Here is a 15,258-nt window from a genome sequence, read left to right as displayed (position 1 = left end):
AATCAGTCATCCGCACTAAGAACACTTTACTCAAGAACATCTTAGCCACAGGGTGAAGGTCTCAGGTGTCCAGGAGGAACTCAGAGGTGAACCACTTTTCTTTCATGTTGAAAGGAGTCAATTGAGGAGGTTCAGCATCTGGTCAGGATCCTCCTGGATACTCCTGGTCAGACCCAGAAAACACTAGATGGACTATTTTGAGGAGGAGGCGAGAGAAAAGAACATCTGGGCTTCCTGACCAGGTCTGCTACCACCAACCCTGCTACAATTACCACCATGACCCAGACCTGGGTTGTGGTGGTAATTTTGCTCTGATGAGTTGTATCAACACCCATGAAGCTCTACAATATAGTCAGTATGATGGTAAAGAATCTTACCCAATAATAACTATTTACTTGTCTGGCCTCACCAGAGCGTGGACTTCCAGCCTCCGTGTCCTCTGGAGGTATTGGAGTTGCTGGTTGTACCCGAGCAGCCGTACCCTCTGATCTGTGTTGGTCTGAGCAAAGGAACTAAACCCAACCAGCCCGTCAGCTTCCAGACCCTCGATCCAAACTCCTCCTGCCCCGCCCCACCGGACACAGGTACAACTCCTCCTGTCTCAGATACATCTTCTCCAGAATCAGGTACAACTACCCCCAACTTAGGTACAACTCCTCCTGACTCAGGTACAACTCCTCCTGACTCAGGTACAACTCCTCCTGACTCAGGTACAACTCCTCTTGACTCAGGTACAACTCCCCCCAACTTAGGTACAACTCCTCTTGACTCAGGTACAACTCCTCCTGACTCAGGTACAACTCCTCTTGACTCAGGTACAACTCCTCCTGACTCAGGTACAACTCCTCTTGACTCAGGTACAACTCCCCCCAACTCAGGTACAACTCCTCCTGACTCAGGTACAACTCCTCCTGACTCAGGTACAACTCCTCTTGACTCAGGTACAACTCCTCTTGACTCAGGTACAACTCCCCCCAACTTAGGTACAACTCCTCCTGACTCAGGTACAACTCCTCTTGACTCAGGTACAACTCCCCCCAACTTAGGTACAACTCCTCCTGACTCAGGTACAACTCCTCCTGACTCAGGTACAACTCCTCTTGACTCAGGTACAACTCCCCCCAACTCAGGTACAACTCCTCCTGACTCAGGTACAACTCCTCCTGACTCAGGTACAACTCCTCTTGACTCAGGTACAACTCCCCCCAACTCAGGTACAACTCCTCCTGACTCAGGTACAACTCCTCTTGACTCAGGTACAACTCCTCCTGACTCAGGTACAACTCCTCTTGACTCAGGTACAACTCCCCCCAACTTAGGTACAACTCCTCTTGACTCAGGTACAACTCCTCCTGACTCAGGTACAACTCCTCCTGACTCAGGTACAACTCCTCTTGACTCAGGTACAACTCCCCCCAACTTAGGTACAACTCCTCTTGACTCAGGTACAACTCCTCTTGACTCAGGTACAACTCCTCCTGACTCAGGTACAACTCCTCTTGACTCAGGTGCAACTCCTCTTGACTCAGGTACAACTCCCCCCAACTTAGGTACAACTCCTCCTGACTCAGGTACAACTCCTCTTGACTCAGGTACAACTCCCCCCAACTTAGGTACAACTCCTCCTGACTCAGGTACAACTCCTCCTGACTCAGGTACAACTCCTCTTGACTCAGGTACAACTCCCCCCAACTCAGGTACAACTCCTCCTGACTCAGGTACAACTCCTCCTGACTCAGGTACAACTCCTCCTGACTCAGGTACAACTCCTCCTGACTCAGGTACAACTCCTCTTGACTCAGGTACAACTCCCCCCAACTCAGGTACAACTCCTCCTGACTCAGGTACAACTCCTCCTGACTCAGGTACAACTCCTCCTGACTCAGGTACAACTCCTCTTGACTCAGGTACAACTCCCCCCAACTCAGGTACAACTCCTCCTGACTCAGGTACAACTCCTCTTGACTCAGGTACAACTCCCCCCAACTTAGGTACAACTCCTCTTGACTCAGGTACAACTCCTCCTGACTCAGGTACAACTCCTCTTGACTCAGGTACAACTCCCCCCAACTTAGGTACAACTCCTCTTGACTCAGGTACAACTCCTCTTGACTCAGGTACAACTCCTCCTGACTCAGGTACAACTCCTCTTGACTCAGGTGCAACTCCCATCTGACAAAGATACATCTCCTCTCAAGTTTTCCGTTTTAATGCGTTTGAGGCTGAACATGTCGCTCCACAGAGGCAGCAGATGTTGGGATTGTCACCGCCCAACATGTCACGCTAGCCCACTGACCAATCACGTAGCTGTAGGCCAGCTAGCAGCTCTGACACGTCAAAGAATACGCCCACCATGTCAAACTAAAGATCTGATTGGTTGAACACTATGCCAGTCAACAACATCGTCCCCATTCACTTAACCTGCACATGGATTCACTGGTGAGTCTGCAGGCCTGGGGCCTCTCTTCTACCTAGAGACACAGAGGTGAACTCTGATTGGATCAAAGCTCTACTTAAAACAAGCTGCACTGAAGCAGAGCAGCTGAGGAGCACAGTAGCTGTGCAATGAGAAAATAAGATAATGGGGAAAATATTGTTATAAATTATAATACATATAATACATATTTATGAAAAATGATTAAATTATAAAATAGTTATAACTGTGTGATTGTGTTTAGGCCAGCAGAGAGGGCTTTGCTGGCCCTGACGGCCACCACTGATCAGCAGTCTAAAGTTTTGGTCTCCTCACAGAAAACCCTCAGAGTTGTGTGATCCACATCACTCAGCTGGAGAGCGACACCGTCCTGGTCTGTCTGGACCGTAAGTTCATAAAACTAGATGCTGTTGTTTTACTCAATTAAAGTTCACTTAGTGAATTTAATGATAAAAGTTTTGTTATGAAGGATTTAAAACGGTGTCAGAGCTGTTTGTACTTTCTACTTCCTGCAGGTTGTATAAAGATGGTAACCCTTGAGGGGAAGCAGAAGTCCAACAAGAAGCTGTCAGCTGAGCTCACCTTCAACTTCCAGATCGAGTCGATCGGTAAACCCTTTATGTCTGCTTCTTTCAACCAGTGAGCCGCGACCACTGCTGGGCCACAGAATGCCATTCAGTGGGCCATGGAAGTTATTCATTCATTATCTCAATGTTCTGAGGAATTCACATGAATTAAAAACATCAAATTAATATGCATGATTTCAATGACCAGTTACATTTGATTAATTATTCATTTCACCATGTCAACTACGACACGGCATCAGAGACAAACGTGTTTTATAACCTGTTAGCAAGCTAACAATCACAAAGGTGCAGTGACGACAAAAGGGAATGGTTGTTGTTCTTTTGACAAATATGTTCATTGAACTTTTCCACACAACATATTAAATGTGACGTGGGAGAACATGTGGTGAGGAAATATGACCCTGATTACTTTAGACTTGAATTCACTTTATTTTTTGTCATTTAATGTTTTTATCTAGTTTATTTGGGGGGTAATCCTCAGAAGTGGGCACAAAAGGTTGAGAGCCCTCATACATGAAAGGTCCTCACAAAACACCTTAGACCACCTTTAAAACCACCTGAACCCATTTCCAGGTGTTCACTCCCTCCTCCTCTTCCTCAGTGTGTTTACAGGACAGTGTGTTGGCCTTCTGGCGCCACGGCATGCAGGGACGTAACTTCAGAGCTAACGAGGTAATAATCATCCAATCAGAGAGCAGGAATCCACCCACCTCTCAGCTGTGTGTCATGACTTCTGTTTCTAATATTTATTTTGCAGATTACCCAAGAGATCAGTGACATCAGCAGGATGTTCCACCTGCTGGGCTCTGACAGGTGAGACACCTGACGGTTCACATGGTCTGTTTAGCTTTCTGTCTACCGGTCTGTCAGCTCACCTGTCTGTCTCTCTGCAGGGTGGTGGTTCTGGAGAGCAGGGCGACAGACAACCCGACTGAACACAGTAACCTGTACATACTTGCCGGACACGAAAACAGCTACTGAGACCAGGCAACAGTTTAAATCCAGACTAAACCAATTAAAACAGTTGAAACCAGGACCCTAGCGGGGAAAAACCAGATCCAAACCAGGACCAAACCAGAACTAAACCAGTTAAAACAGATCAAACCAGAACTAAACCAGTTAAAACAGATCAAACCAGCCTGAACAAGGTCTAAACCAATTGAAATAGTTAAAACCAGGACCAACCCGGAACCAAACTAGTTCCAATGAAGTTCTAAACCAGGACTGGGTTCCTGAATTAAAGCGGTTCTGCTATCTTACCATCGTATTTCTAAAGACCCAGATCTGAACTAGACCTGAGGATAAGAGACCAGGTCTGAAGTAGACCTGAGGATAAGAGACCAGATCTGAAGTAGACCTGAGGATAAGAGACCAGGTCTGAAGTAGACCTGAGGATAAGAGACCAGATCTAAACTAGACCTGAGGATAAGAGACCAGGTCTAAACTAGACCTGAGGATAAGAGACCAGGTCTGAACTAGACCTGAGGATAAGTGACCAGGTCTGAAGTAGACCTGAGGATAAGAGACCAGGTCTGAACTAGACCTGAGGATAAGAGACCAGATCTAAACTAGACCTGAGGATAAGAGACCAGATCTGAACTAGACCTGAGGATAAGAGACCAGATCTGAACTAGACCTGAGGATAAGAGACCAGGTCTGAACTAGACCTGAGGATAAGAGACCAGGTCTGAAGTAGACCTGAGGATAAGAGACCAGGTCTGAACTAGACCTGAGGATAAGAGACCAGGTCTAAACTAGACCTGAGGATAAGAGACCAGGTCTGAAGTAGACCTGAGGATAAGTGACCAGGTCTGAACTAGACCTGAGGATAAGAGACCAGGTCTGAAGTAGACCTGAGGATAAGAGACCAGGTCTGAAGTAGACCTGAGGATAAGTGACCAGGTCTGAACTAGACCTGAGGATAAGAGACCAGGTCTGAAGTAGACCTGAGGATAAGTGACCAGGTCTGAACTAGACCTGAGGATAAGAGACCAGGTCTGAAGTAGACCTGAGGATAAGAGACCAGGTCTGAAGTAGACCTGAGGATAAGTGACCAGGTCTGAACTAGACCTGAGGATAAGAGACCAGGTCTGAACTAGACCTGAGGATAAGAGACCAGGTCTAAACTAGACCTGAGGATAAGAGACCAGGTCTGAACTAGACCTGAGGATAAGAGACCAGGTCTGAAGTAGACCTGAGGATAAGAGACCAGGTCTGAACTAGACCTGAGGATAAGAGACCAGGTCTGAACTAGACCTGAGGATAAGAGACCAGGTCTGAAGTAGACCTGAGGATAAGAGACCAGGTCTGAACTAGACCTGAGGATAAGAGACCAGGTCTGAAGTAGACCTGAGGATAAGAGACCAGGTCTGAAGTAGACCTGAGGGTCCTTGTTGTGCGTTGAATGGAGCTGAATCACTCAGTTATCAATGTTCACGTCTGAGGTGAAGAGCTTCGTGTCTGCTTTTACATTTTATAAATCTTTCTTTTATGCTGTGTAAATACTGTAAAATAAATCTTTTTTTACACTGAATCTGTTTGTATTGAATCAGCCTCATGTTAACATTGTTTTTTTAATATAATGTTAAAATAATATTTGACAGTAACGTGTTGTAAAACAGTACATTTATCTTTAAATACCATTTGTTTGAGTTTTCACAGAAATGTAAAGAAATAAGCTCCGATTCTTCTGATTCATGAAATAATAATTTATAACTTAAATGTCATTTTTGTTTCCACAGAGTTTAGTGAATCAGCTGTAAAATGATATATATATATATATAATATATTATATATATATATATATATATATTATATATATTATTATATATAAATATATTATATCGGGTTCAGGTTACTTTTATTTGTACCCGTAGGTAGACTTGGTTTGCAATAGTGGGCGAGGCACACATCATAATCAACACAGACAACAAGACCATATATAATATATATATAATATATATATAGTATAATAAAGTATAAAGTATTTTCATAATTTAAATGATTTTCTCCCATCACTTGTTTTAATCATTCTGGTTTAAGATTAGAATAATAAAGATTATTTAAAATAATACTCGTAATACATAACACAGATACTTGTCTTCTAGGCCGTAACAATACAAAAAATTAAGAAATCTTCATAAATCAGAATTTTTGGAATGCAACAGGATATGCAAACTTTTATTTTGAAGTGTCCTAAACGTGGAGTGTACCGGAAACAGAAGAAGAAGAAGACGCTCCGGTGGTGTTGTTGGAGAATCAGCGGACCAGGTGAGATAAACACCTTCTGACCCGGGTTACAACACGAGCTAACCATGCTAACCATGCTAACCATGCTAACCTGGTTGACCTAGTTTCTGTCCCGGAACGTAACCGGTTTAAAGCCTCTTTATAAACACACCAGGGACGAGACGACTGACGTGTGTGATATAATATATTTAAATAAAGAGAGTCAACACCGCTGAGACCGGCTCGGTATTCTTAGTGGACTAAAGAAGTCCACCTCCTCTAGGGGGCGCTGATGAGACCTGGTGCTAATGAATATATAAATATACATACATATGTTTATATACAATTTATATATACACATCGTGATCTACTGATCACTACTAAAGAACCTCTGAAGATGAAGAACTTCATATATCAGCAGATAAAAGCAGAGAAAGTGATTTCCCTGTTTGTCCTTTTCTCTGTTACAGCATCAATAAACAGTCTTCTCTCTGAGTCCATCGTATCTTCAGGTCCTCCACCAGCGATGGCTCTGATCTCTCTGGAAGACCTGGACGGATTGGACGACGATCAGCTGGACGATGACATCACTGACAACCCAGAACCAATGGATGAAGAGGACAGAGACCGACTGCTGACACACTGGCAGGCAGTAGCCAGTACCCACCATGTGTCAGTACCTCCAGGTGAGGGGGCGGGGCCTGTACCCACCATGTGTTAGTACCTCCAGGTGAGGGGGCGGGGCCTGTACCCACCATGTGTCAGTACCTCCAGGTGAAGGGGTGGAGTCAGTACCCACCATGTGTCAGTACCTCCAGGTGAGGGGGCGGGGCCTGGACCCACCATGTGTCAGTACCTCCAGGTGAGGGGGCGGGGCCTGTACCCACCATGTGTCAGTACCTCCAGGTGAGGGGGCGGGGCCTGTACCCACCATGTGTCAGTACCTCCAGGTGAGGGGGCGGGGCCTGTACCCACCATGTGTTAGTACCTCCAGGTGAGGGGGCGGGGCCTGTACCCACCATGTGTCAGTACCTCCAGGTGAGGGGGCGGGGCCTGGACCCACCATGTGTCAGTACCTCCAGGTGAGGGGGCGGGGCCTGTACCCACCATGTGTCAGTACCTCCAGGTGAAGGGGTGGAGTCAGTACCCACCATGTGTCAGTACCTCCAGGTGAGGGGGCGGGGCCTGTACCCATTATTTGTCAGTACCTCCAGGTGAGGGGGCGGGGCCTGTACCCATTATTTGTCAGTACCTCCAGGTGAGGGGGCGGAGCCACTGAACTTCCTGCTTGTTTGTTACAGACATGACTGGACCGATACAGGAAATGACCCACAACAACCAGCAGAGGGAGCCGCTGCCCTTCACTCCAATAACCTGTCATGAGAAGGTAAAGATGTACAGTTGGACTCAAAATGATTCAACCCCCAATTAGGTTTAGGTTTTCAATAAACATCACAAACAAGGATAATTTAAATAGCTCAACACAACAAGTGTTTTCTCCAAAATTCAACTCAAAATGCCACTTTTAATGACTACTAGTCTCAAAATTATTCAACCCCTTCATGACAAGCATCTTCAGTACTTAGTAGACTTTAGTACTGAGTAGACTTTAGTACTTAGTAGACTTTAGTACTGAGTAGACTTTAGTACTTAGTAGACTTTAGTACTGAGTAGACTTTAGTACTTAGTAGACTTTAGTACTGAGTAGACTTTAGTACTGAGTAGACTTTAGTACTGAGTAGACTTTAGTACTGAGTAGACTTTAGTACTTAGTAGACTTTAGTACTGAGTAGACTTTAGTACTGAGTAGACTTTAGTACTGAGTAGACTTTAGTACTTAGTAGACTTTAGTACTTAGTAGACTTTAGTACTGAGTAGATTTTAGTACTTAGTAGACTTTAGTACTGAGTAGACTTTAGTACTGAGTAGACTTTAGTACTGAGTAGACTTTAGTACTTAGTAGACTTTAGTACTTAGTAGACTTTAGTACTGAGTAGACTTTAGTACTGAGTAGACTTTAGTACTGAGTAGACTTTAGTACTGAGTAGACTTTAGTACTGAGTAGACTTTAGTACTTAGTAGACTTTAGTACTGAGTAGACTTTAGTACTGAGTAGACTTTAGTACTGAGTAGACTTTAGTACTGAGTAGACTTTAGTACTTAGTAGACTTTAGTACTGAGTAGACTTTAGTACTGAGTAGACTTTAGTACTGAGTAGACTTTAGTACTTAGTAGACTTTAGTACTGAGTAGATTTTAGTACTGAGTAGACTTTAGTACTTAGTAGACTTTAGTACTTAGTAGACTTTAGTACTGAGTAGACTTTAGTACTTAGTAGACTTTAGTACTGAGTAGATTTTAGTACTGAGTAGACTTTAGTACTTATTAGACTTTAGTACTTAGTAGACTTTAGTACTGAGTAGACTTTAGTACTTAGTAGACTTTAGTACTTAGTAGACTTTAGTACTGAGTAGACTTTAGTACTGAGTAGACTTTAGTACTTAGTAGACTTTAGTACTGAGTAGATTTTAGTACTGAGTAGACTTTAGTACTTATTAGACTTTAGTACTTAGTAGACTTTAGTACTGAGTAGACTTTAGTACTTAGTAGACTTTAGTACTGAGTAGACTTTAGTACTTAGTAGACTTTAGTACTGAGTAGATTTTAGTACTGAGTAGACTTTAGTACTTATTAGACTTTAGTACTTAGTAGACTTTAGTACTGAGTAGACTTTAGTACTTAGTAGACTTTAGTACTGAGTAGATTTTAGTACTGAGTAGACTTTAGTACTGAGTAGACTTTAGTACTTAGTAGACTTTAGTACTTAGTAGACTTTAGTACTGAGTAGACTTTAGTACTGAGTAGACTTTAGTACTTAGTAGACTTTAGTACTGAGTAGATTTTAGTACTGAGTAGACTTTAGTACTTATTAGACTTTAGTACTTAGTAGACTTTAGTACTGAGTAGACTTTAGTACTGAGTAGACTTTAGTACTGAGTAGACTGCTGTGTAAAGGGAATACTGCTGTTAAAAAGCACCTTATTATTATTTAAAGTGTTTGCAAACCAAATGTTATTGCACTTTTGTTCATATAGCAGTACATTTAAAATAAATGTGCGCAATACACTACTTTTGAATTAATTATTGAACTTTGCCATAACAATGAGATTAATCGCGATTAAAAATTGTAATCGTTGCCCAACACTGATATATACATATTTCTGACTCCTCTCCCTCTACAGATGGACGAGGTTCTATATTACATTACATTACATTACAGTCATTTAGCAGAAGCTTTTATCCAAAGAGACTTACAATCAGTGTGTTCAACATAGTGTTCAAGAGAACTACTCGTCACCAGAAGTCATGAGTTCATCTCCTTTAAACATCTCAGAGCAGAAACCAGAGCAGACGTACAGAAACACACTAGCATGAACACAACCAGTGCTGAGAGGAAGGCTCAGGGTAGAGCTTCATGAAGAGGTGAGTCTTCAGCCTGATGGAAGATGGGCAGCGACTCTGCTGTCCTGACGTCAGTGGGGAGTTCATTCCACCATCGTGGGGCCAGGACAGAGAACAGAGACCGGGTCCATCGGCCGCAGGGACCTCTGAGTGACGGGGAACCGATCGCCCCGAGGCAGCAGAGCCAAGTGGTCGGGGGGGTGTAGGGCTAGACCATGGCCTGGAGACAGGAAGGAGCTGTTCCTTTCACTGCCCTGTAGGCTAGCACCAGAGTCTGAACCTGTAGACTAGCACCAGAGTCTGAACCTGTAGACTAGCACCAGAGTCTGAACCTGTAGACTAGCACCAGAGTCTGAACCTGTAGACTAGCACCAGAGTCTGAACCTGTAGACTAGCACCAGAGTCTGAACCTGTAGACTAGCACCAGAGTCTGAACCTGTAGACTAGCACCAGAGTCTGAACCTGTAGACTAGCACCAGAGTCTGAACCTGTAGGCTAGCACCAGAGTCTGAACCTGGATGAGAGCTCTTACAGGGAGCCAGTGTAGAGCACGGTGAAGGGAGGTTGTGGGAGAACTTGGGGCGATTGAACACCAGACGAGCTGCAGCTTTCTGGACGAGCTCCAGAGGTCTGATGGCCGACGCCGGAGCTCCGGCAAGTAGAGAGCTGCAGTAGACCAGGAGGGAGATGACCAGAGCCTGGATGAGGACCTGCTCCGTCTCCTCAGTGAGGAAGAGGAGAATCCTCCTGATGTTGTAGAGCAGGAATCTACAGGAGCGTGTAACCGATGAGATGTTTGCTGAGAACGATAGTTGGTCGTCCAGGGTCACACCCAGGTTCCTCGCAGTCCACGTTGGCGCCACCACGGTATCATCAATGGACGGGTCTCGGTGCGGGCAGCCCTTCCCCGGGAGGAACAGTAGCTCGGTTTAGTCCAGGTTCAGCTTCAGGTGTTGTGTCGTCATCCACTTCAAGATGTCAGCCAAGCACACAGTGATGCGTACCTCCACTTGAGTGTCACCGGAGGAAATGATGAGACCAGCTGAGTGTCATCAGCATAACAATGGGAGGAGAAGTCATGCGAGCGAATAACAGAACCAGAGATGTTGTGTAGAGCGAGAAGAGAAGGGGGCCCAGGACTGAACCTTGTGGAACCCCCGTAGTCAGCATGCGTGGTTCCGACACGGTCCCCCTCCATGTCACCTGGTAGGATCCACCTGTCAGGTAGGATGCAAACAGGGAGAGAGCAGAGCCTGAGATGTTCATCCCCTCGAGGGTCTGGAGGAGGATCTGGTGGTTCACAGTGTCAAACGCTGCAGACAGGTCCAGCAGAACCAGGACAGAGGAGAGAGAGTTCGCTCTCACAGCATGAAGCGACTCCGTCACCGCAAGGAGGGCTGTCTCAGTCGAGTGACCCACCTTGAACCTGGACTGGTGGGGGTCCAAGAGGCTGTTCTGATGGAGACAGGAAGACAGTTGGTTAAAGACGGCACGTTCAAGTGTTTTGGATAAAAAGGGTAGAAAAGAAACCGGTCTGAAGTTCTTGACATCAGAGGGATCAAGTGATTTCTTCAGAAGGGGGGTGACTCTGTATATATATTCTGACTACTCCCTCTCTCGCCCCTACAGATGGAGGAGGTTCTCTATGAGGAGCGTCTGTACCCAGCAGGTAACTGGGCCTGTGTGACTGAAGCAGAAGGTCTGTATGAACAGAGCGTCTCTCTGGGTTTCATGAAACTGATGCGCTTCATCTGTAAAGAGAACTCTAAAGGTCAGACTCCGCCCACTTCACACTAACCCCGCCCACTCCCATGTATTTGTGTTGTGTAAAATCAAATATGCATAATTTACACTGTAAACATGTAACAATGTTGTATGTTTATATGTAAAGTAATGAACACATTTGTGGATTAACTTCTACACGTGAAATTAGTTCGTCTGTTACTAGCTACGTATATATTGTGTATATATATATATATATATAGTATATATTAGTGCTGGGCAACGATTAAAATGTTTAATCGCAATTAATCGCATTGTTATGCACACTTTTATTTTGAAAGTACTGCTATATGAACTAAAGGTCAATAACATTTGGTTTAAACACTTTAAACTCATCAGGTTCTTGTTAACAGCAGGATTCTCTTCACACAGCAGCAGTTATAACACAGTTATAATGATTCTGATCATAGATATTCAGCCGGTGTTCACAACTTTATCTTCATGTGTGTCAGAGATGAATTTAAATATACATCTTGAAACCTGCAAACCTATCTACGTCATGTTTTATGTTTGTTAAATGACGGTGCGTATCGATCGTCTGTAGGGACGACGGTGCGTATGGATCGTCTGTAGTTAGATACCTGGGGATGACGGTGCGTATGGATCGTCTGTAGGTAGATACCTGGGGATGACGGTGCGTATCGATCGTCTGTAGGTAGATACCTGGGGACGACGGTGCGTATCGATCGTCTGTAGGTAGATACCTGGGGACGACGGTGCGTATCGATCGTCTGTAGGTAGATACCTGGGGACGACGGTGCGTATCGATCGTCTGTAGGTAGATACCTGGGGACGACGGTGCGTATCGATCGTCTGTAGGGACGACGGTGCGTATGGATCGTCTGTAGGTAGATACCTGGGGATGACGGTGCGTATGGATCGTCTGTAGGTAGATACCTGGGGATGACGGTGCGTATCGATCGTCTGTAGGTAGATACCTGGGGACGACGGTGCGTATCGATCGTCTGTAGGTAGATACCTGGGGACGACGGTGCGTATCGATCGTCTGTAGGTAGATACCTGGGGATGACGGTGCGTATCGATCGTCTGTAGTTAGATACCTGGGGACGACGGTGCGTATCGATCGTCTGTAGGTAGATACCTGGGGACGACGGTGCGTATCGATCGTCTGTAGGTAGATACCTGGGGATGACGGTGCGTATCGATCGTCTGTAGGTAGATACCTGGGGACGACGGTGCGTATCGATCGTCTGTAGTTAGATACCTGGGGACGACGGTGCGTATCGATCGTCTGTAGGTAGATACATGGGGATGACGGTGCGTATCGATCGTCTGTAGGTAGATACCTGGGGACGACGGTGCGTATCGATCGTCTGTAGGTAGATACCTGGGGACGACGGTGCGTATCGATCGTCTGTAGGTAGATACCTGGGGACGACGGTGCGTATCGATCGTCTGTAGGTAGATACCTGGGGATGACGGTGCGTATCGATCGTCTGTAGGTAGATACCTGGGGATGACGGTGCGTATCGATCGTCTGTAGGTAGATACCTGGGGATGACGGTGCGTATCGATCGTCTGTAGTTAGATACCTGGGGACGACGGTGCGTATCGATCGTCTGTAGGTAGATACATGGGGACGACGGTGCGTATCGATCGTCTGTAGGTAGATACCTGGGGATGACGGTGCGTATCGATCGTCTGTAGGTAGATACCTGGGGACGACGGTGCGTATCGATCGTCTGTAGGTAGATACCTGGGGACGACGGTGCGTATCGATCGTCTGTAGGTAGATACCTGGGGACGACGGTGCGTATCGATCGTCTGTAGGTAGATACCTGGGGATGACGGTGCGTATCGATCGTCTGTAGGTAGATACCTGGGGATGACGGTGCGTATCGATCGTCTGTAGGTAGATACCTGGGGATGACGGTGCGTATCGATCGTCTGTAGTTAGATACCTGGGGACGACGGTGCGTATCGATCGTCTGTAGGTAGATACCTGGGGACGACGGTGCGTATCGATCGTCTGTAGGTAGATACCTGGGGACGACGGTGCGTATCGATCGTCTGTAGGTAGATACCTGGGGATGACGGTGCGTATCGATCGTCTGTAGGTAGATACCTGGGGATGACGGTGCGTATCGATCGTCTGTAGGTAGATACCTGGGGATGACGGTGCGTATCGATCGTCTGTAGGTAGATACCTGGGGATGACGGTGCGTATCGATCGTCTGTAGGTAGATACCTGGGGATGACGGTGCGTATCGATCGTCTGTAGGTAGATACCTGGGGATGACGGTGCGTATCGATCGTCTGTAGGTAGATACCTGGGGATGACGGTGCGTATCGATCGTCTGTAGGTAGATACCTGGGGATGACGGTGCGTATCGATCGTCTGTAGGTAGATACCTGGGGATGACGGTGCCGGTGGTCACTAACATCCACATGATGGAGGACGGAAACACGTTGAAGAAAGACGTCCAGACTTCTTACTTCCTGCCCGCAGAGTTTCAGACCGATCCCCCCCGGCCCTCCGACTCCGGCATCACCATTGTGTACAGAGAGCCAATCAGAATCATTGCCAGGTCAGAACATCATCATCATCTTCATCATGGTGCTTCATATCAAACATTTTAATCCAATATGTGATCACATTTATCGTCCAGCTCTAAACCAGTAGAATCCCGACAAAGGTTTAAATTCACACAGACGGTCCCTGAATGCAGCATTAAACTCTCTGAATGAAGGATTAAATTCACACTTCAGACATTTTCGTGGTGCGTTCAAGTCATATCAGACTAACCGTAATAGTTGATGATGCTCTGCTCTCTGATTGGCTGGCAGGACGTTCTTCGGGTCGACCACAGAGGAGACGCTGACCCGTCAGATCGACCTTCTGTGGGAGATTCTGGGCGTTGGCGACGACTTCCACAGAGACGGTTACATGGTCGCCGCCTACGAGAACCCGAGCATCCCGAGACGCAGGAACGAGATCTGGTTCATCAGACGCAACCTGTAGACGCCGCCTTCCCATCATGCTCTGCTCCTCCTCCTCTGATTGGCTGGTGTTGATCTGCTCACTTCCTGTAGAGCAGTTTCAATTTTTTTACTTTGTTTTAACAGGACTCTGAAATCTCAAATTGACCAATCAGAGCAAGTTTGTTTGTTAGCGACACCTGACACTTAAGTCCCGCCCCCTGCCTCTCCCGTCCAATCAGAATGCCTTTCTGACTAACTGGCATCCCATTGGTTCATACAGTCATGTGATCTTTTATCATATCAACAGGAAGTACATCTCTGATTGGCTGCGACCTGAACAGATAAATATTGATCAGATCGATCAGACTGTAAACGGAGCACTTCAACATTTAGATAAATCCTCTCCGAGGTCCAGATCCAGGTCCTAGTTCAGGATCTGGTCCTGCTGCTGCAAGAAAGAAAGTGAATATTTTTGTAAAAGATGGACTTGCAGCTTTTTTTGAGTCGGTATTTGATGATGAAATATTAAATATTTAGTGATTGTACTTCTTCACCGTGTCAAACTGACGTTAACTCACTTCTGTGGTTTTAATCCTGCAGCTCTGCTGGTTTCATTTTTCAGTATTTGATGTGAAACAATTTTAAAAAGAACTAACAGCTTTGTGATTTTTGGTGCCTGATCCTAGTTTTATCTACTTCCTGTTCCCTTTCACAGTAAAACTGTGTGTGTCAAAAATAAAATATGTTTTGAAAGTGAAGACGTTTGTGAATCTCTGAACAAGTTACTCCATCTCTAAATATGAAACAATGTGTCAACTCATGA

The 15,258-nt window shown here is 45.6% G+C and overlaps 2 protein-coding genes across 8 annotated transcripts in view; both read left to right on the top strand.

Moving 5' to 3' along the window:
• Positions 1-5,511, top strand: part of LOC306696478 (mitogen-activated protein kinase kinase kinase kinase 3-like) — a 30,411-nt gene extending 24,900 nt beyond the window's left edge. Inside the window, exons 27-32 of one of the 5 annotated variants that reach the window (XM_079160102.1) lie at positions 413-584; positions 2,752-2,820; positions 2,950-3,042; positions 3,623-3,693; positions 3,779-3,834; positions 3,915-5,511. In XM_079160102.1, the coding sequence (XP_079016228.1) occupies positions 413-584; positions 2,752-2,820; positions 2,950-3,042; positions 3,623-3,693; positions 3,779-3,834; positions 3,915-4,002 (549 nt within the window). In that variant the 3' untranslated portion in view covers positions 4,003-5,511. Of the gene's footprint in view, positions 1-114; positions 243-412; positions 585-2,242; positions 2,821-2,949; positions 3,043-3,622; positions 3,694-3,778; positions 3,835-3,914 lie in introns of those variants that run through there. The other 4 variants (XR_013767100.1, XR_013767101.1, XM_079160103.1 and 1 more) reach the window with 4 other exon arrangements.
• A 741-nt stretch (positions 5,512-6,252) lies between these two features.
• On the top strand, positions 6,253-15,179 carry soul4 (heme-binding protein soul4). Of its 3 annotated transcripts, none has more exons than XM_079160129.1 (6): positions 6,253-6,291; positions 6,720-6,935; positions 7,551-7,636; positions 11,340-11,379; positions 13,858-14,041; positions 14,301-15,179. In XM_079160129.1, the coding sequence occupies exons 2-6, from the start codon at positions 6,776-6,778 to the stop codon at positions 14,473-14,475; spliced, it is 645 nt and encodes a 214-aa protein (XP_079016255.1). In that variant the 5' UTR covers positions 6,253-6,291; positions 6,720-6,775; the 3' UTR covers positions 14,476-15,179. The 3 variants fall into 3 exon arrangements, with proteins under 3 accessions (XP_079016255.1, XP_079016256.1, XP_079016254.1); XM_079160130.1 differs by having other exon boundaries at positions 11,340-11,481; positions 13,963-14,041; XM_079160128.1 differs by having other exon boundaries at positions 11,340-11,481.
• The last annotated feature ends 79 nt before the right edge of the window (positions 15,180-15,258 follow it).

Source organism: Pholis gunnellus (genome assembly GCF_910591455.1).
Source record: "Pholis gunnellus genome assembly, chromosome: 5".
Lineage (NCBI taxonomy): Eukaryota > Metazoa > Chordata > Actinopteri > Perciformes > Pholidae > Pholis > Pholis gunnellus.
This window is presented reverse-complemented; position numbering and strand designations above follow the sequence as displayed.

What these genes read in the sequence shown, in the direction of transcription:
- soul4 (XM_079160128.1), top strand. Translation starts at nt 6,776, where the DNA reads ATGGCTCTGATCTCTCTGGAAGACCTGGACGGATTGGACGACGATCAG. An exon ending in CCATGTGTCAGTACCTCCAG is followed by an intron (nt 6,936 to 7,550) that starts GTGAGGGGGCGG and finishes TGTTTGTTACAG; the next exon opens with ACATGACTGGACCGATACAG. An exon ending in CCAATCAGAATCATTGCCAG is followed by an intron (nt 14,042 to 14,300) that starts GTCAGAACATCA and finishes ATTGGCTGGCAG; the next exon opens with GACGTTCTTCGGGTCGACCA.